Genomic DNA, 21,582 nt, shown 5'->3' with positions numbered 1-21,582 from the left:
TGGTCAATGACATGAGCAAAGTATATGTGAACTGCTGTATGAAAAGTGAATTTACTCTGTAAATCTTCACCCAAATCCTAAAAAAAAAAAAAAAAAAAAGTCATCTATATGAGACAAAACGATAAAAAATTACTCTAATGTAAAGATGAAAATACAGGGGGGCAGGGAAGGTAAAGTACTGGCAATGGTACCATGAAAATGATGACATATTGTGAAAAATGGGAGCAATATCACTAAATAATTTACATAGAAATTGTTAAATGGGAACCTAACTTGCTGTGTAAACTTCCATCTTAGACATAATAAAATATTATTAAAAAAATAAAGTTGCTATCCTAAGATAAACATATTATTTGGTTGATAATAAAGAAATCTAACTTCAATTTTCCTAGGTATATGAAATTTGGTTGTTGTTGTTGTTGTTATGTGGAATTTAGAGTGGTACCAAATTAGTTAAAAATTACAGAAAAACTCAACATATCAGCTTATCTTATATTTCCAGGTATAAATTCTATACTAGGGTCCAAAAAAACCAAACTCACTGCCTTCAAGTCAGATCCAACTCACAGATACCCTTCCTTGGGTTTCTGAGGCAGTATCACTATGGAAGTATATTGCCCAATCTTCCTTCCCAGGAGTGGCTGGTGGGTTTGAACCACCAGCTTTCTGGTTGGTAGTCAAATGCCTTAGGCACTATGCCACCCGAGCTCCCAAATAATAGTCAAATTCCCAGCCAGTGCAGTGTAACGCAACTCAACACACTGCCATGGAGTCAGGGCCGACTCACGATGAACCCTCCTTGGGTTTCTGAGGCAGTATCACTACAGAAGTAGATTGCCCAACCTTACTTCCGGGGAGGGGCTGGTGGGTTTGAACTGCCAGCCTTCTGGTTAGCAGTCAAATGCCTTAGGTACTACTCCACCAGTAGACACCGCCTCAGAAACCCAAGGAGGCATTGCTATGAGTTGGGTCTGACTCGGTGGCACATAACCACCACCACCACCACCAGTACAGGCTATAAAAATGTAACGTATGTAAAGCTTACATTATTTTTTGTTTACACAGTATATAATATTAAGAACAAGTCCCTGCACCAAAAAAGGAGCATAAGCTTCCAGTTTTTTTCTTAGCTCAGATGGGGTGGGGACCCAAACCCACTGCCACTGAATTGATTCTGACTCACAGCAACCCCCACTGGGTTTTGGAGGTGGTAAATCTTTATGGAAGTAGTTTACCGCGTCTTCCTTCCATGGATTAGCTGGTGGATTTGAACAGCCAGCCTTCTGGTTAGCAGTCAAATGCCTTAGACACTGAGCCACCAGAGCTCCTAAGATGAGGAAAGAGGCTGTAAAAACCAACCAAAAAGTATCCCTCAGCAACAACAGCATTTCTAAGTGACATATGTTTAACAAACACACCCATGATTTTATAGTGAGAATAAGTTTACACTGTAAAAAAGTCCACTTTTATAAATAGCACATGTAAAACACTTCACTGTTGACTATGCCACATAGGTTACAAAATGTTTCTAAAAAATGAAATATTTCTAAATAAAAAGCCTCAAATAATTACTGCAAAGGCATGTTAATTATTATTTCTTTTTTAATCTCATGGTGAAGATATTAAAATATATTTTCTTAAATTACTTTCTTCCATATATATAGAATCAAGAAAAGAGTGAAATCTATAAAGAGATATAGAAAGAAGATGGAAGAGTCACTGTACCAAAAAGAATTGATGTTCACCCATTTCAGGAGGTGGCATATGATCAAGAACCAATGGTATTGAAGGAAGAAGTCGAAGCTGCACTAAAGGAATTGGCGAAAAACAAGGAATTGACAGAATACCCACTAATGTGTTTCAATAAATAGATGCTGTGCTGGTGACACTCATTCGTTTATGCCAAGAAATTTGGAAGACAGCTACCTGGCCAAATGACTGGAAGAGATCCATATTTGTACCGATTCCAAAGAAAGGTGATCCCACAGAATGCGGAAATTACCAAACAATATCATTAGTATCACACGGAAGTAAAATCTTACTGAAGACAATTAAAAAACGGATGCAGCAGTATATTGACAGAGAACTTCCAGAACTGCAAGCTGGATTCAGAAGAGGACGTGAGATGAGGGGAATCACTGCTAATGTTAGACAGATCTTGGCTGGAAGCAAAGAATACCCCAGAAAGATATTTACTTGTGTTTTATTAACTATGCAAAAGTATTTGATTATGTGGATCATAACAAATCATGGATAACATTGAGAAGAATGGGAATTCCAGAACACTTCACTGTACTCGTGAAGAACCACAGACCAGAGGCTGTCATTCAAATAGAACAAGGGGATACTGCATGGTTTAAAATCAAGAAAGGAGTGCGTCAGGGTAGTATCCTTTCACCATACTTACTCAATCTGTATGCTGAGCAAATAATCCGAGAAATTGGATTATATGAAGAAAAGCGTCGCATCAAGATTGGAGGATGACTCATTAACAAACTGCGATATGCAGAGGACACAACTTTGCTTGCTGAAAGTGAGGATAACTCGATGCACTTACTGATGAAGATTAAAGCCTACAGTCTGCAGTATGGATTACACCTCAACATAAAGAAAACAAAAATCCTCACAACTGGACCAATAAGTAGCATCACGATAAATGGAGAAAAGATTGAAGTTGTCAAAGATTTCATATTACTTGGATTCACAATCTATACCAATGGAAGCAGCAGTCAAGACATCAGACGACATATTGCACTGGGGAAATCTGCTGCAAAAGACCTCTTTAAACTGCCGAAGTGCAAAGATGTCTCCTTGAAGACTAAGGTATGCCTAACCTAAGCCGTGGTATTTTCAACTGCCTCATACGCATGTGAGAGGTGGACAAAAATAAGGAAGACTGAAGAAGAGTTGATGCTTTGAGCTGTGGTGTTGGTGAAGAATACCATAGACTGCCAAAAGAACTAACAGATCTGTCCTGGAGGAAGTGCAGCCGGGATGCTCTGTGGAAGCAAGAATGGCCAGACTTACTCTTACCTACTTTGGTCATGCTGTCAGAAGGGACCATCCTCTGGAGAAGTGTGTCATACATGGTAAAGTGGAGTGTCAATGAAAAGGGGAAGGTCTTCAACAAGATGGATTGACACAGTGGCTGTAATGATGGGCTCAGGTATAGCAGGGATTGTGAGACCAGCACAGGACCGGGCAGTGTTTCATTCTGTTGTACATAGGGTTGCTATGACGGAGAAAACTCAACAGCACCCAACAACAACAACAGAAAGAAAGAAATTATAAAATATTAAAACCCAAAGCCATACTTCTAAAATGAGAATATATTTTTAGCTTGTTTATGGTGGCGTAGAGGAGCTCTGGTAGCATAGAGGCTAAGACACTTGCCTGCTAACCAGACGGCTGGCGGTTCAAACCCACCAGCCACTCCTCGGAAGGAAGGTTGGGCAATCCTACTTCTGTAGTGATACTGCCTTGGAAACCCAAGGAGGGGTCGCTATGAGTCGGGGCCGACTCGACGGCACATAACAACAACAACAAATGGTGGTGTAGTGCCTAAGGCATTTGACTGTTAACCAGAAGGCTAGTGGTTCAAACCCACCAGCCACTCCTCAGAAGGAAGATTGGGCAATCTACTTCCACCTAGTGGATATCTAGTGATACCCCCTTGGAAACCCACGGAGGGGTTGCTGTGAGTTGGATCCGGCTTGATGGCAGTGAGTGTGAGTTTTTTTTTTTTTTTTTTACCACCTAGGTGGTATCTAGTGGAATTATAAAATCTAGTTATACCACCTCAGAAACCCAAGGAGGGTTGCTGTGAGTCGGATCTGACTCTATGGCAGTGAGGTTTTTTTTTTTTTTGTGTATGTTCTTCAAAATAAAAAAATAAATTACCTTTAAAAGAAGTGAGTAGAAGGTCCTAGATATTTGTTAATAAATTTTTATGCTAATTTTTAAGGGTAAAAACCTTTATACCTTTAAAATGGAAATTATTTTTTACAAATAATTTTGTTCAGAGACACAGATTATCTTTTAACAGTGTTCTTTTGTATTACTTAACCCCCAAAATTATTTACTTAAATCAGAATAATCTCCCACACTTTAGTGAAGACAAGGTATTCTCCTATTTATTCACTAGTGGTTTCTCAGTTTCAGTTAAAAGATTTAAGAAAGTTTTTTCAAACTAGGGCCAAAATGGATAATTTCAAGATAGAATTAGCAATTTCTTAAGAATACATTGTGCATGTTAATGGAATCTATGTATTAAAATTGTTGTTATGTGCCGTTGAGTCGGACCTGACTCATAACAACCCCTCCTTTAGTTTCTCAGGTGCTATCACTATGGAAGTAGATTGCCCAACGTTCCTTCTGAGGAGTGGCTGGTGGGTTTGAACTGCCAGCCTTCTGGTTAGCAGTCAAGTGCCTCAGGCACTATGCTACCAGAGCTCCCTTATTAAAATTAGTTTATGCTTTTTAATATAGTATAAGTGAATGAGTGGTAATTACTTGGCGTTAAAGTTCAAATGGTATTTTATATAATGATAATTATTTTTTAGGAAATGGCTTGTTTTACTTTGACCCTTCTATACAGAAAGAGAAATTGTGTGGTGAATATATACTTTCAAATACTATTTTAAAATTATAGTTGTTTTGTACTAAATAGTAATGTGATGAAAACATGAGAATTTTAGTAGCTTTTCATTTAAAATCCTGAAATTTTTAAAATTGTAAGGAAAGAACTGGAATTATAAAATATAATAAGTATACTTAATTCAGTTTATGTAGTATCACCACTTAAAATTGAAAGGATCATATAGCTGTTGAAAAAGGTTTCGTTCACAGTTGATTCTAAAATTTGTCCTAAGATGTCAGCGTTTCTTTATTAACAAATCACGTAGAAAGTTTGTGCTAAAGAGGCAAGGAGGTGGCATCTTCTGACCTCCTCTAACTACATAAGAGGAAGACAGAACCACTATCAGCAGCCCAAGGCCTGTTCTTATGAGGCCAAACATGCTGGCACCCTCTAACCCTCTCACTAACCTTGTCACCAACTGTTCCTCCTGCGGCACTCACCACCTCTCTGCTGGGTTTGATGATTTGCTGCAGTAGCCACACAGAACTCACAAATTATGGGGTTTGTTAGGGAAGCAACAGGCTACAATTCAAGTTCAGGAACACAGTCTCTCTTAACCAGCTGTCTCTCTCAGTAACACATCTCTCTCTCTCTCAGCAGCATGTCTCTCTCAGCAACTGCATGTCTTTCAGCAAGCACATCTCTCAGCAGCGTGTCTCTCTCAGCAGCACATCTCTCTCAGCCGGCAGTCAGAGAGACTCCTTCTGCCTCTAAGAGGGCTCCTTTGAGGCACCCCTGGCAGAGTGGCCCAAACCAACCAATCCCAACATCAGAGTTCTATCCACTTGAGAGAGGGTGAACTTCACAGAAGACTACTTTGTGGTGGTGCTTCAGTAGAAATATCCCAGGTGGATAACTTTAACAATCAAGTACTCAGTTGCTCATGGCAAAGTGGGAGTTACAAAGACTAGGGCTAGAAAAGCAATACATGTAATTTACTACACTGCAGTTTGTGAATCAAATTGGCTGAATTTCCTATACGTCCAGAAAGTTATCTGATTATGTTTGTTAACCTAATTAGAAAGCTACAAATCCCAAATGTTTAAAAGTAGAGAAGAAAGAGTAAGGAGGAGAGGTTGGCAAAAAGAGAAAAAAACACTAGATATTCTGGCCCTGCATTAGTAAAGTTAGCAACACTATCAGGGTCCTTCATAAAAAACACAAGAGTTCTTTCTTTTTAATGGTGCCATGTTCTGTTTTCAGAGTGATTCAAGATTAAAATAAATACATTATCTTCCTTTACCTATCTATCTCAGAATTTATCGTCCTTGAAACTTTTTTATTTTTGGTCAGCATTTTGATTGTATTTCCTAAGGAAGTTGGCTCACTACCATAAAATGCTATGAGAAGAATGCTTTGGTTGAGAAGGAAAACAAAAGTTGTAAGATCTTTGAGACTACCTTAGAGAACAATATGACATTCTGTACCATTCTTGGGTACTTATTTTAATAAAACAGAAGATTGTAGCTGTAATGGGAAGATAGTAAAGAGAAATTAAGGATTTACAAAACTGACTTTTTGCAGATTGGCCAAGGAATGGAGTCAACATTCAGAATATTGTTTCTATAAAGAAATAGAGAAACCACTACCAATTAGTTAACAGAATGAGGACTTTTTATAGCTAATATACACACCACCTCTCCCCATCCCACCCCACTCCAAACAAGTCAAAACAACAACAACAAGAAACCAAATAACATGTCAACTGATGTGAACTGACAAGTTTTCCTCTATTTCTTGTTGATATTCTGGTCTGCATACTTCTGCAGTCTCTGATCAAACTCTCTCTAGCCTCCTAGGTGACTATGAAACAACTCAGCAAATGATATACCTGGAATGGGTGAGTGGGGATGGGAATCTATTAAGATTATGTAATATATTCTTCCCTTTTACATGAAAGTTCTCTCATCTGTAACCAGTAAGACTATGCCTGTGCTCTTAATTCTCTTTTCCTGCCTTGTTTTCTATGTTTATTTGCTTTTAACTTTTTATTGTGACTTGGGTGAAAGTTTACAGAGCAAATTGGTTTTCCATTCAACAGTTCATACATATTTTGTTCATGACATCGATTGCCAATGCCCCTCCTTTCACCCTTTTTTAAGATAGGAGCCTTGGTGGCACAGTGCTTACGTGGCTGGCCACTAAGCAAAAGGCCAGTGGTTCAAACCCATCTACTCTTCCTTAGGACTGCTTCTGTAATGATTTACAGCCTTGGAAACCCTGTGGGGGAGTTCTACTTGGTCTTACAGGCTCACTGTGAGTTGGAATCAACTCTAAGGCAGTGGGTTTGTTTGTTTTTTCTTTTTTTTTAGTCTTTTAAGACACCACTCTCTTAATCATTTCTTCTCTATTAGTTCCTTTCTTTCTCTCCTCAAATATCGATAGCATTTTTGTGAAATACTATAAAATAGGCCAGAATCTCTGAAACAGCTGAATTCAGGAGAAGAGGAATGGGGTTTGTAAAAAAATGTAATTTCTGCATATCAGTAAAGAGCTTCTGATTTATTAAGTTTGGGAAACCTCAAAAAAGTCTCAGAATGAATTAGAATTAAAGGTTATACCACATGTAACATTGTATTTCAGATTGGTGAAAAAATGTTTAAATTTTGTTATATAATAAAACAACTGGTACGTCTGCAGGAAAAGGAATTGAATATAAACTCAATGTAGTCATCTAATTAATCACAACCCCCAATGAATTGCAATGTAAGTATGCAACTTGGCATTTTAGGAACCTCAGGAATGAAGGGAGTTTCCAAAGTAGTTTGATATCGAGTTGATTCGACTCATAGCGACCTCTCCTTGGGTTCCTGAGACAGTATCTCTATGGAAGTAGGTTGCCCAATCTTCCTTCCGAGGAGTGGCTGGTGGGTCTGAACCGCTAGCCTTCTGGTCAGCAGTCAAAATGCCTTAGGCACTACGCCACCAGAGCTCCTACGAATTGGCATGTAAGTGTGAGACTTGGCACCCTAGGAACCTCAGGAATGAAGGGAGTTTCCAAAGTTGTCTGAAGAATAAGCACCTCCCTTAACTTGAATAATATTCAAAGTGAACTCTGGCATCTGTGTTGTTGTTAGTTGCTACAGAATCAATTTCTATTCAGTGTGACCACGTGTGCAGTGTAGAGCTATTCTGTAGGGCTGTCAACTTTGTGACTTTTTAAAAGCAGATTGCCAGGCTGGTCTGGTTCAAACCACCAGCCAATCGGCTAGTACAGCAATCAAGTGCTTAACCATATGTGTTACCCAGGACTCCTCAGAGTGAACTCTAAACTGATTTATGCAGGAAATTTTCTGTGAAAATCAGAACTGAGAAATCTTAAGTGCAAAGAGGATCACCAAATGCTATAAAAGATCAGTGCCCCCCAACATAAAATTGAAACTAAAATGGACTGAAGTCTGGCATTCCTTCTCTTAAAGTTGGCCTGTGGGAACTGGCAATCCATAATATAACCATCTGGAAACTCTAAATACAAATTATATAAACAAAGAATAATCCTAGCATATTTTGTTGAATTATGAAGTCTGATAACCATTTAGGAGCTCTGGTAGCATAGTGCCTAAGGCACTTGACTGCTAACCAGAAGGCTGGCGGTTCAACCCACCAGCCACTCCTCAGAAGGAAGGTTGGGCAATCCTACTTCCGTAGGGATACTGCCTCGAAAACCCAAGGAGGGGTCGCTATGAGTCGGGGCCGACTCGACGGCAAATAACAACAACAACAACAACAACAACAACCATTTAAACCAGTAGCTTGTGTCCATTTGTACTCCTTCCTATGAAGTCTGAGTTCTTATTCCATGCCTGTATTTGCTTTATGGGTCCTTTACCTCCAGAAAAAGCCAACCAAAGCAAATATCCTTTACTTGACTTCAGTCAACTTTAGAATTCACTCAAGCTTATAATTTTCCCCTTCATTCAGTGCCACATTTACTGAAATTTTCACATATGCTCTGAGTCCTGAAATTTCTTTACTATTCACACTTTGACATTCTTGGATGCAGACTCTATTCTAACTATTCTGTTGAAATGATACCACTTATTATGCATTAAAAGTCCACTGCCTACTAAAGGGATCAGTGCAGGAGATCCTAGATAGAGTGGGAGAAAAATGTGGAATAAAACTCAAAATCATAAAAAAGACCAGGTTTACTGGTTGGTAGAGACTGGTGAAATCCCTAAGACTATGGCCCCTAGTCACCCTTGGGGCCTGGAATTGAATTCATTCCTGTGGATTTCAGCCAAACAATAGACAGGCATATAGGATGAACACTTACACCAGGGAGGTACACTCCTAGATCAATCAATCATGGGAGATCAGAAGGACAGTATTTACACAGGGAGATAGCTCAGAGGGCAGGAATGCATAGGAAAGAAGGACACAGGAAAGAGGTAACTAACTACCGGAAGGAAGTGGGAAGAGAGCTGTTATATTATGGGGATTATAATCAATGTCATGAAACAAAATATGTATGAAGTACTGTATGGAAAATGAATTTTCTCTGTAAACTTTCACCCAAATTTGGAAAAAAAAAAGTCAATTATTTCCTAATTGCTTAATCAACAGCCTTACTGTAACAGTTTATTTACCTGTTTATCTTTGTGTAGGTGATGTTTCTTACCAAATCTTCTTTGAACTTTTCCTTTGTCTATTGTGAACTCATGATATTCTTAGTGTTCCTCTAACCCCTCCAGCTCTTTCCATCCCCTTTACTGGCTCTTGTTCCTCTTTCCAAAATGCAGAAAACTCTCTAAGACTTCATATTTTGTTTTCAGTTTTTATCTATATAAAGGATCCCTTGCATTCCTAAGCTTGACTCATCAATTTTGTTGATCTCTATCTGCAACCCTGATGTCTCAATTTTAGTCTCACATTTCAGATAGTCTGCTGTATATTTCCATTCAACTGTCATCTCAAATTCACTCTTTAAAACTGAATTCCTTATCATTCTCCTGAAAAATCAACTCTTCACCCTGAATTCCTTATTTCTGTTAATAGTTCTTCTTCTAATCCTGAATGCTTAGACTCTTCAAAGATCTTTAGCTTCTCTCCTGTGTTCCACATCACCTTTAGCTGATCATTCTCTCAAAATGTTTTTTATATCTGTTCATTTTTCTCCATCCCCACAACTGGCACCCTAGTAGAAGTATGCTACTTTAGGTATTGTAAGTTTATGTCCAAAACTCCTGCCAACAAGGTCCTCCACATTTAGAGGTATAAATTCCTTATACTGGCATTCAAGAACTTCCTCAATTTGGACTTTGGCAGTAGGGTGGGACTGCAAGAATCAGATTAGATTCTTTATTAGTAATCCTATATTTGATCGTAGGAGTCATTTCTAGGAGATTTTGAAAAAGAGTTCCCAATACTTGCTATTTTATTCAAATGCCACCAGTTTTTCCAGAGGTAATTTAACGCCCATGTATATCACTATGCTTTCCCAGAAAATTCTAGCTCATGATGTAAGCTCTTCCTTTTATCCTATTTATACCACTTGTGAGAAATATATTTACTATGATCATCTGTAATACCTGCTGTTTTACTATTTAACTTTTCTCATGCAGTTACATATAACCAAACCAAACCCATTGCCATCCAGTTGACTCCAACTAATAGTGACCCTACAGGACACAGTACAACTACCTTAAAAGATTACCAAGGCTGTAAATCTTTATGCAATCAGACTATCTCTTCTGTCTCCCATGGATCAGCTCATGGGTTTGAACCACCGACCTTTTGGTTAGCAGCCCAATGCTCTAACCATTGCACCACCAGAGCTTCTTGCAGTTACATGTAGTAGACACTAAATAAACTAACATCTATACCACTGATCAAAAAACTATTACAACACTGATTTAGAAGTTCACTTACATTACTTTTCATGTTTTGGAGAACAACAACAAGAGATTAGAAACTACTATAAAAACCAAAAACCAAACTCATGGCCGTGGAGTTGGATCTGACTCATAGCGACCCCTCCCTTGGTTTCTGAGGCGGTATCACTACAGAAGTAGATTGCCAAATCTTCCTTCTGAGGAGTGGCTGGTTGGTTTGAACCAGCACCCTTCTGGTTAGCAGTCAAATGCCTTAGGCACTACGCCACCAGAGCTCCCAGAGTCTACTATGTTGTTGTACTGTTGAGTTGGACCTGACTCATAGTAACCCCTCCTTGGGTTCCTGAGGCAGTATCACTACGGAAGTAGATTGCCCAACCTTCCTTCTGAGGAGTGGCTGGTGGGTTTGAACTGCCAGCTTTCTGGTTAGCAGTCAAGTGCCTTAGACACTGTGCTGCCAGAGCTCCCAGAGTCTACTATAGGTATACCTTTTTTAAAACAAACCAGTCTAGTCTACAGAATATTTCTTTTTTTTTTTTTCCCCTCCCCTTCCCTCCCACCCTTGGTAACCAACAAAGAAAATGTCCTTCCATATATAAGTATTTCCTTGACTGTTACAATAATGAACTAATACAATATTTGTCCTTTTGTGATTGACATATTTCAGTCAGCATAATGTCCTCCAAGTTCATCCATGTTATGCAGTGTTTTGCAGATTCTACATTATTCTTTAGGGTTGCATAGTATTCCACTGTGTGTATGTACCATAGTTTGGTTATCTATTCCTCAGTTGATGGACACCTAGGTTGTTTCCATCTTTTGGCTATTATAAATAGTGCTGCAATGAACATGGGGGTGCATATGTCTCTACAGAATATTTCTGAAAGATTATTTTCTAGCACTCTACCAGCACTTATTAACAATCCCACATTCAAAAGGAATAGTGCTCTTAAGATATAACTTGTAACAGCCTATTAATTCTTGGCTCTGTATGTTCATCAAGCAGTTTCAGATACAAGACATAATCTGAGCACTGTACCACTAGACTGTACAATATCAATGATATCAGAGGGAGGGCACTGTAGAATATGCTTTCTAGTACTTAGTATGGGGCTTCATCCATATTTTAGGATAACAGCTCTGCACTGTGAGAGGAGGTTCTCAATATAATGTGCTTTCAGACACAGATACATCATTTTTTATTGTGTATTTTCTTGGGCCTCTTAGTGTTATCGTTAGTGAAATCTATTTTAGTTGAATGCTAACAGTGGCAGTACATGTAGTATTTCTACCTATTTCTCACAATAAATCAGACATTCTTAAGCCATTTAGTATATGAACTCCTTCAATATAAGCTAAGGAGAGTATTAATCATTTTTAACACTAGCTGTCATCATTATTAAAAGCTACAGTTATCACAGATAAAGCTTCCAAAGGGAACTTGATGAAATGCAATTCTCACAAGAGAAGTAAGAGTTTTTTTTATTTTATATTCTAAGATACTTAACAATAGGAGCTACAACCTAAAGAAAGGCTTAAGAATACAGGGTAAATATATTTATCAGATAAGAAATTTTCCAGGGTAATTTTTTTTTTTTTTTTAAATGTTTCTGTTGAAATTTCTAAGACTTGTCCTAGAACCCAGGACCTTGAAAGCTTAAAAAAAAGAATTTACTTCCTTTGTTTCTCTTTTTTGTATGGGCTGTAGATTCCCTTTCCTAGGACAGTGGAAGCTAATATCCATTTTTTGGAGGAAATCCTAAGAGTAAATGAAGGGATTTTTCGCTCTTCTTTGATCAAGAATACAGTGAAATTTACCAAAACTCAATGAGAACATGATGTAATTTTACTGCAGAGGGATCTTGAAAACAGAAAAGAATTTTTGGTTTTCTTTTTTAAAAGGGAGAGTTTCTGATATAAGTTTTGTAGAATAGTTTAAAAAGAAATGTTACATTAAACGTACTGTTGTAAGAGACTGATTTTCCTCACCTTTTTGGATCTCCAGCAACGGCAGTAGACAGCTTTATCTCCCAAATCCTCCATGTCAAAAGCATGTACTACCTTGGGGTTGTCTTTCTGGATATGAAGGTTTACCATAGATTTGTGGCGATGATCTTTAACATAAAACCTCTTGTAAGCTAGATAACCAATTGCAGCTGTCCCAGCAGCAATGGTCACCGCTGCGATCCATTCAACTACAGCAGGGAAGAAAAAGAGGAATCGTAATCAAAACCAAAGTACACACTAATAATCTAACATGAATGTTCAGGAAATTTCAGTTTTGGAATATTAAGTTTCCTAATAGTCAAAGGTTTTACAACAGACAAAGGTTAACAAAGTGACCAGAATACACTGGTATTTGTCCTTTGTTAGGATCTTCCCCAGTCCTTACTGAGGCAACTGTCTATTGAGATAGAAGAGGGAAACTTAAAAATTATTCTAAAGATGAAGAGGAAAAACAAAGCTCATTAATCTTTTAAAATTGCTCATAAACAGATTTAAAATAACGTGTGACCCTGCAGGTATTCACTGCTTTTAAAAAAAGAAAAAGAAAAAATACCCTGAAACATAAAAATTCAGATTATAAACAAAACAAAACATCAGAAGGCAATATATTAATGACTCATCAATTCATTTAAATAGCAAGGTCCCTAAGTGATTTTAAAATAATTTGATTTACTAAAACTCAGTTGCAACTACTGTATACAGCATAACTACAAACAGAATTGGTATCAGAACAAAAAACTATGAAGAATAAAACAAAACCACCCTTAATAGCCACATTCAAAGAAATTTATCAAGCAGGATTCTGGGTTTCAAAGTCATTGAAAAGTGTGTGTTTTTTTTTAATTTTCAAAGTGCTTTCTCATCATTAAAACAAAAATCAGAATGTACTAATTCCATATTTTGTAGAAAACATGGCTAAAAGAATTACAGTCAAAATTTTCCTTTAATAAGTTCTAAATTTCTATTATCCACCAGTGGGTGATTATGTGAATTCTCTGTGCTATTTGAAATTTAATGACATTATGCTATTTAATTACTTGCTTGAGTAACAGGCCATCTAGTTAGTCTTTTCGGGTAGCTTTTTTAAGGAGTCCTCAGAAACCCAAACACTTAACAACTACCCCAGCTCCAAGGAATGATGGAGAGAAGAAAGTTCGGCATAGTCTGGTTTGCCTCAGTCTCAGAGGAGAGTTGTCTATTCCCAGCATGGAAGGGGCTGCAGGAAGAAGTTGAACAGGGGTCAGGATAAACACACTGGACTGCTAGCTTCCCAGTACTTCCTGAGTCAAATCTTCACAGTGTTTGATATAGGTTCCCAGACTATCAAATAAAGCCCTAGAGAGTTAAGTACAAAAAACACATTCTAAGCCAAATATAAACATACACATAATGAATAATTAACTGTATGGCTTATTTGCATCATTGATTCAAATTTCTTATTTCCCTAATGTGATGAATCAAAATACCTAATCGTGCCTTACATAAAATTGGAGCTCAATCTTATAACACTAATGGAAAGGAACACCCAATCTCATATTTGGTTCCTTTTATCTTGTTCTTATAGCTTATTTAATAATTTAGTTTTTATCAAATGTTTCTAATCAGCATGTTCTTAAATTCTATTATCAGCAGTATTTTTTCTCTACAAAGCAATTTAGAATTTAGGTTGTTTTCCTTCCCACATTTCCATTCTACCTTGTTATAATCCCCTAAAATAAACATTGTGTCCTCCCAGGTGCTACAAGACTGAGAAAACAAGTTAATAAGTCATTTGACAACTTCAATCCTTGGCCTCAATGAGAGGATGTTTTTAACTACACGTTTTGTACAGAAGTTGTCTTGAATTTTAATACCGCTTCATGGTACTACCCTGTGGTGAATCCAAGCAGGGCTGCCAAGTGTGTACTACTTCTAGCTTGATTCATAATCTCCTTTTTGATGCATTATTCACCATGGAAGTCCCTTGAGGAAATATTACCTGTAACAGGAGTTACAGAAATCCACATATCAGCTAATGGAAGCTCCTTTTGAGTAGTTAATGTAGCTATCACAAAATGGGCTTTTAAAGCTGCTTTGCATAATATCTTTGCTAAATGTTATCTTTAGTAAAAACTTAAAAAGGGAAACTAAGAGACTAAGGTGACACAACTCTTTAAATCTATTACATTTAATGACTCTCCATTTGTAGGTGAACTGTGAAGTACTCTCTGTTGTTGTTGTTATGTGCCCTCAAGTCAGCCCTGACTCATAGTGACCCCTCCTTGGGTTTCCGAGGCAGTATCACTACGGAAGTAGGATTGCCCAACCTTCCTTCCAAGGAGTGGCTGGTGGGTTTGAACCACCAGCCGTCTGGTTAGCAGGCAAGTGTCTTAGCCACTATGCTACCAGAGCTCCCTAGTGTATTTGTTTTGATGTTGTCTACCTAGTTTCCTGAAGGCAAGACTTGGATTTGTGGCAACCCTGTGTGTGTGTCAGAGTAGAACTGTGCTTCATAGAGTTTTCAATGGCTGATTTTTCTGAAGTATGTCATCAGACCTTTATTCCAAGGTGGCTTTGGGTGGACTCAAACCTCTAATCTTTCAGTTAGTAGTCAAGCACTTTAACAGTTTGAATAACCCAGGGATTCCTTAAAGGTGCCTACATATGGCAAAAAGTCTTGAGACCCAAAGAACAACTACATTTGGCTAGGATTGTGTCCTGATAGAAAAAGAGAATACTATTGGAATTTCTATCTGAAACTCATGACAGATCAAAAGAATTTCTCCTACCCATTAAAATAATCTTCTTTTATTTTCATTTCTCCTATTACGTAGTGCCTAAGGCACTTCACTGCTAACCAGAAGGCTGGTGGTTCAAATCCACTAGCCACTCCTCGGAAGGAAGATGGGGCAATCTACTTCCGTAGTGATACTGCCTTGGAAACCCAAGGAGGGGTAGCTATGAGTCAGGTCTGACTTGATGGCACATAACACAACAACAAGGCACTTGACTGCTAATCAGAAGGCTGGCGGTTCAAATCCACCAGCCACTCCTCAGAAGGAAGGTTGGGCAATCTACTTCCGTAGTGATACTGCCTCGGAAACCCAAGGAGGGGTCGCTATGAGTCGGGGCCGACTCGACGGCACATAACAACAACAACAACATCACTAACTGAATACATATAGTAGCTATTTTTTTTTAAAGCTTCTACCTCCTTCTGATGTTTTGATAGTGAACAAACAAACAAACAAACAAAAAACAGAATAACTGATATGGAAAATAGGTAACTGCTAAGCCATCATTTAAAAAGTGAGAATCAACTCTAGTTATTATCCAACTGCGTCTGTACTATGGGCATATCAAAACATGCGCTGTAACCCTGCCCCCATAAAAAGGTTTACTTATAATCCTATACAAATGCCACAGTACCTTATGTGTGCTAGAAAAATAGCTTTGTTATTTGCTTGAACTGAGTTTTTTTTTTTTCCCCTTCTAAAATCACAGAGCTAGATAAATTCTTAGGAATTATTTTTCTTCCCAAACTGTAACTCTCTAATCTCATTAGGGACAAATATAAGCGTTCCCAGAAGCAAGATAATTGTTGTTAGTTTATCATTTCATTACTGCAGCTTGAATCAGCCTTTTCTGGCAAAAAGCTTTAGATGTCAGTGGCAACTTCAGGGAAAAAAAGGAAAAGAAAGCTAATTGGAGATAGACACAAAGATGATGGGCTTATAAGTCAACAATTAGAGAAAGAGTTGAAAAACAGATAGTAAACAAAAATAACAAAGCCTAATCAACATTTAGTCCAACTGAATAGGATATATGCCTATTAAAAATGGACAACACAGTCTCAGAGGCAACAAGGGACTTTACCTAGTCCCAATTTGTCAAGATTATTTCACTTGTCCCCTTTCAGGCATTCTTTCAGAACTGAGGTCTAGGAAAATCCTGAGCATTATTTCTGCCTCTTCTGGTTTATTACTCTTTCCTTTTCTATGGACATCTCTCAGGAACTGGTAATCCTCTAAGTAGGTCAAAACTCCACCCCACCTTGTTTAACAATGCTTTCCATGTAACACAAATACCATTAAAGATAAGCCAATATAAAGAATGAAAATACAAGGAAAGATAGTATTTCTAAATAACTCTCCATCTGACTTTCCCTTTGGCAAGTATATACTTTACATAAACTAGTATATTCATATATACTAAAAGCAAACCCCTGCCATCAAGTCAATTTTGATAAATTCTTACAGAAATAAATTTCCTCATCTTCCTTCTGCTGAGCAGCTGGTGTGTTTGAACCACCAACCTTCTGGTTAGCAGTCAAATGCCTTAGGCACTGCACCACTACAGTTCCTTAGTATATACTGTTGTTGTTGTTAGACGCTGTCCAGTCGGATTCGACTCATACCGACCCCTCCTTGGGTTTCTGAGGCAGGAGCTCTGGTAGCATAGTGCCTAAGGCACCTGACTGCTAACCAGAAGGCTGGCGGTTCAAACCCCACCAGCCACTCCTCGGAAGGCAGGTTGGGCAATCTACTTCCGTAGTGATACTACCTCGGCAACCCAAGGAGGGGTCGCTATGAGTCGAGGCCGACTCAATGGCACATAACAACAACATTAGTTGGGAAGTAGATTGCCCCATCTTACTTCCAAGGAGTGGCTGGTGGGTTTGAACCACCAGCCTTCTGGTTAGCAGTCAAGTGCCTTGGGCACTACGCCACCAGAGCTCCTTTAGTATATACTAGTAATTTTTTGTTTTCTCTCTTAAAATTAGTCAGAGATTGAGAACACATAATCTCTTCCCAAACTCCACACCCTTGTTTATAATCCATTCCTTGGCTTTTCTTTACTTATTTTGCTTTTACTAATAGAGACAGAAATCTCACCTGCTTCTTTTCCTTTAGACCCTTGTCAGCCAAAAGCTGACTGTCAACTGCCACAGAATCAGAATGTTCCTCTCAGAGGAGGGGGAGGGGAGCTGTGTTTAAACCAGGGCTCCAAACCTGCTCATTCCTGTTTGACCCCCTGCTGATAATTTGCATTCATTTCCACCTCAGATACACTGAATCAGAATCTAAAGTTTAACAAGATTTTGTTAAACTTTGTATCTGAGATGGAAATGAATGCAAATTATCAGCAGGGGTCAACTGGGTAAGAATCACCTAAGTTTAAACCCTTGGGTCTCTCATAGATTGGTAGCCTGTATCTGGTTACGCTTTTCTGTAAGACCTGGTCTGTAAGTGGTGTTCATTGCTAGTTAAGTAAAAATAATAATGGTAGTAATTTAAATCTGCAATTCCAATTGTCCTACAATCACATTGTTTCTTATATCAACTTACTTAAAAATACCTTTGGCCTCATCTTAAATCTTAACCTACTGTATCAAAGTGTGGAAGTTAAATACTTCCTCTGAGAATTTTAAAAACTTTTTTTTTTTTGGGGGGGGGGCACATTTCAGACACATACAAATGTAGAGGGAATAGTATAATTAACCTTCCCCCCCCATCACCTACCTCCAATCAGTATTAACTCATGGCCAGTTTTGTTTTATCTACATATAACCCCAAATTCCTTTCATTATTCATTTACTTTTTATAACCTAGAAGAGCTACCTTCTTTATTCTTAGTATGAATTACACATTCTTTAGATAAAAAAAAAAAGTCTCAAGAATTTACAGATCCTAAAGAATATTTTCATATGTTGAAATGAGGTAAAATGAATTGGAAAATTATCAAGTAGTTTCAATTAAAGACACAAGGATATAAAAGAGAATAAGAATTTATGAAATGTAGTTTTGGTTACATGGTTTGGAGCAGACAGGATTTAGGATGAGCTCTGGTAGCACAGTGCCTAAGGCACTTGACTGCAAACCCACCAGCCACTCCACAGAAGGAAGGTTGGACAATCGACTTCCGTAGTGATATTTCCTCGGCAACCCAAGGAGGGGTCACTATGAGTCAGGTCCAACTTGACGGCACATAACAATAAGCAACACGGTGGACAAACTGACAATAAGCAACACGGTGGACAAACTGACCCTTATTATGTAACTTGAGGGTGAAGCAAAGTAAAAATAAGTGATTTGAGGGAAAGGAAGGTTAAGGGCTGCCTTTAAAAATATCTGGCTTAGTTTTTTTTTTTTTTTTTTAAGATGAAGGTGAATATGAAAGACTTCAGGCTGAAAAGAAGAAAACTGTTGTGATCCAGGGGCTGATAATTTAAGAACAATAGGTATCACTGGGAGACAAGGGCTTAAGGAAACAGAAGACAGTGGTATCTGGAGGATATGGGGAGAGAATGGTTCCAGAGTTGATCTCTCTCTGGCAAACAGAAGGGAAGGAATTAAAGATAAAAGACGATTCAATGAGATTTGGATGTATCAAGGAGCAGGACTTTTCAGAAGTTTCCTAAAGGTCATCTGCTGAGCATGAGAAGGGGTCACAGAAGTTGGGAACTCTGTGGTAGTGAAGATATTTTAATCCTTTTGTGGCCTGTAGGGCACAAAGTGCCGAGCTACACTTTCTGCCTCTGTGGTTTAGTGAAAAGGTTCTATTCCACTTTTAGTGCAGGCTGCCATTTGGTAAGTGCCTCTATAACTACTGGAAACTGTAGATATGGGCTTCATCTCATCAACACTAGCACCAGAGTCTCCTTGGGACATATACGTCCCACTAACTTATAAAAATCCGTATTATCTCAAAAAATTTTTGCCTTTTCATTCACAATGCCTTCCATGACTGAAAGCACATGGTTTCAACAAAAAATTCAAAGTGGAAAGTAACTGGGTCTTGAAAGGGTTAAAGTCAGAACTCATAATAAACTAATAGTATCATCCTCCAAAGTGGAATCCAGAGCCATCTTACTGACCAGGATCTTGGACTGTATTTCAGTTTCCAACCACTCATCCTCATTGCCTAGATCATTGCCATTATATATAACCCACTCATCATTTTTCTTATGAAGAATTATTATTTTTCTTATGATCACCCTCTTCTATTTCTCTCCATCAAAACTAAAAGACCTAAGTAGATTTCCAACCTGTGGAAATTAATTGGTTTTCAAATTAGGTGTAGAACCAAATTTTGTGAAATTTAAAGTTTAAGTGACAAATGTCTCCAAGACATTCTTTGCCCACTGTATTTGAGGAGGAATATGCTGGTATAAGATTCACAAAGACTCTAGGCCTTTCTATTTACTCCTTAAAAACAATCTTTATGTTCTTAACTCAAAATCATAAAAAAGACCAGGTTTACTGGTCTGACAGAGCCTGGTGAGACCGCTGCGACTACGGCCGCTAGTCACCCTTCAGGTCTGGAATTGAAGCCTGTGGCTTCCAGGCAAACAACAGACAGGCATATAGGGTGGACATTTACATCAGGTAGACAAGCTCCTTAGAAGGATAAATCATGGGAGAACCAAACCAAACCCACTGCTGTGGAGTCGGATCCGACTCATAGCAACCCCTCCTTGGGTTTCGGAGGCAGTATCACTATGGAAGTAGATTACCTAACCTTCCTTCTGAGGGGTGGCTGGTGGGTTTGAATTGCCAGCCTTCTGGTTAGCAGTCAAGTGCCTTAGGCACTACAACCACCAGGGCAGTTTTTACACAAGGGATAGCTCAGGGGGCAGGAATGCATAGAAAAGAAGGACACAGGGAAGAGGTAATTATAGGAAGTGGGAAGAGAGCTGTTACTTTGTGGGGAATTGTAGTCAATGTCATGAAACAAAATGTGTGTGATCTGCATAGAAAATGAATTTGCTGTGTAAACTTTCACCCAACTCACAATACAATTTTTTTTTTTGGGGGGGAGAAGTACGTCAGAAAAAAACTTTGTTTTTAGGTGAAATGAGAAGTAATTATTCCTCACAGCAAAGTTCAGTACTTCATCTTTAAGAACCTGCTTCACCAAGCAATTTCTTAACCCTAAGAAAATGGCAAACTATTTAGAAAGACATCTTTGAATGTCTCCATGGCTAAAACACCAAAACCCAGAAAGTCTTGTGATTTCAGGAAAGACTAGGCTGCAGAGAGGGCTGAAAAGTCCTACAGACTCACCTATTTCACATTTTAATAAACACTAGACAAACAGTTTAGTATCCATTTACCCAAAATGTCCTCACATTTTAAATGAAAGAGTCTTGGAATCTTTCAGCCCATCTCACATTTGTGCAAATAGCCTTAAAAATCGAAATTATCAGTGGCACAAATCACATTAACATCTTATTTTAAACAGTAGTGTTATTCTTTTTTTTTTTTTTTTAAAAAAAAAAACAAAATTACTCCCTATTTTAAATGGACTAGAGAACCCTCAAGATATGTATCCTTTGAAAACACTTCTACAAATAAATCACCTTCCATGTCCCTCAATAGTAATTAACAATGTCATGGATTATGACCCTCACTCCTCTGCCTGGTCAATTTTGGCAACACAAGTGAATTCTCCAATTTACTCAGCCCAAGGCATCTGACTGCTAAGCAGAGGGCTGGTGGTGCAAACCCACCAGCCACTTCCTTGGAAGGATGATTGGGCAATCTACTTCCCTAGAGATATTGCCTCAGAACCCAAGAAGGGGTCGCTATTAGTTGAATGGTGGTGCAGTGCCTAAGGCATTTGACTGCTAACCATAAGGTTGGTGGTTCAAACCCACCAGCCACTCCCCAGAATATGAGGCAATCTACTTCTGTTGATTTACTGCCTTGGAAACCCAATGGTGGTCACTATGAGTCAGAATCAATTCGTTGGTAGTGGGTATTCCAAAACCATGACTCTAGTTGGCAGGGATTTTTTTTTTTTTTTTCACATTACCTTGCACTTTAGATACTCAGTATTTCCTGAATCAATCAATGGGCTATTTCTACTTGACTTCTGGATAATATTTTTACCTTTATTAAACTATTGTTACAGGTAACAAAACCTTGGGGTCTGGCGTTTTTATACCTTGACAGAAATCACACATACCATGTAACTTGGACACAGTATTAAATTAACAACTGTATCACCAGCAGGAATCACTAAACATCTTCTATAAAGTATCTTATTTTTTATTAGGCCTTCTGCGAAGTGTTGTTTTTAAATACTCGGTACTAGCAGAAGGGAAGCAAGGCAGAGAAA

At 38.3% G+C, this 21,582-nt stretch overlaps 1 protein-coding gene across 1 annotated transcript in view; it reads right to left on the bottom strand.

The window, feature by feature from the left end:
- The window catches only part of CISD1 (CDGSH iron sulfur domain 1), a 32,246-nt gene that overhangs the window by 10,021 nt on the left and 643 nt on the right, over positions 1-21,582 (bottom strand). Inside the window, exon 2 of the mRNA XM_007958848.2 lies at positions 12,463-12,668. Within this exon, the coding sequence (XP_007957039.1) occupies positions 12,463-12,668 (206 nt within the window). The remainder of the gene's footprint in view (positions 1-12,462; positions 12,669-21,582) is intronic.

Source organism: Orycteropus afer, unplaced genomic scaffold (assembly GCF_000298275.1).
Source record: "Orycteropus afer afer isolate SDZICR_OR568_19922 unplaced genomic scaffold, OryAfe1.0 scaffold00016, whole genome shotgun sequence".
NCBI lineage: Eukaryota > Metazoa > Chordata > Mammalia > Tubulidentata > Orycteropodidae > Orycteropus > Orycteropus afer.
The sequence above is the reverse complement of the archived record's forward strand: the minus strand, read 5'-3'. Positions and strand labels throughout refer to the sequence as shown.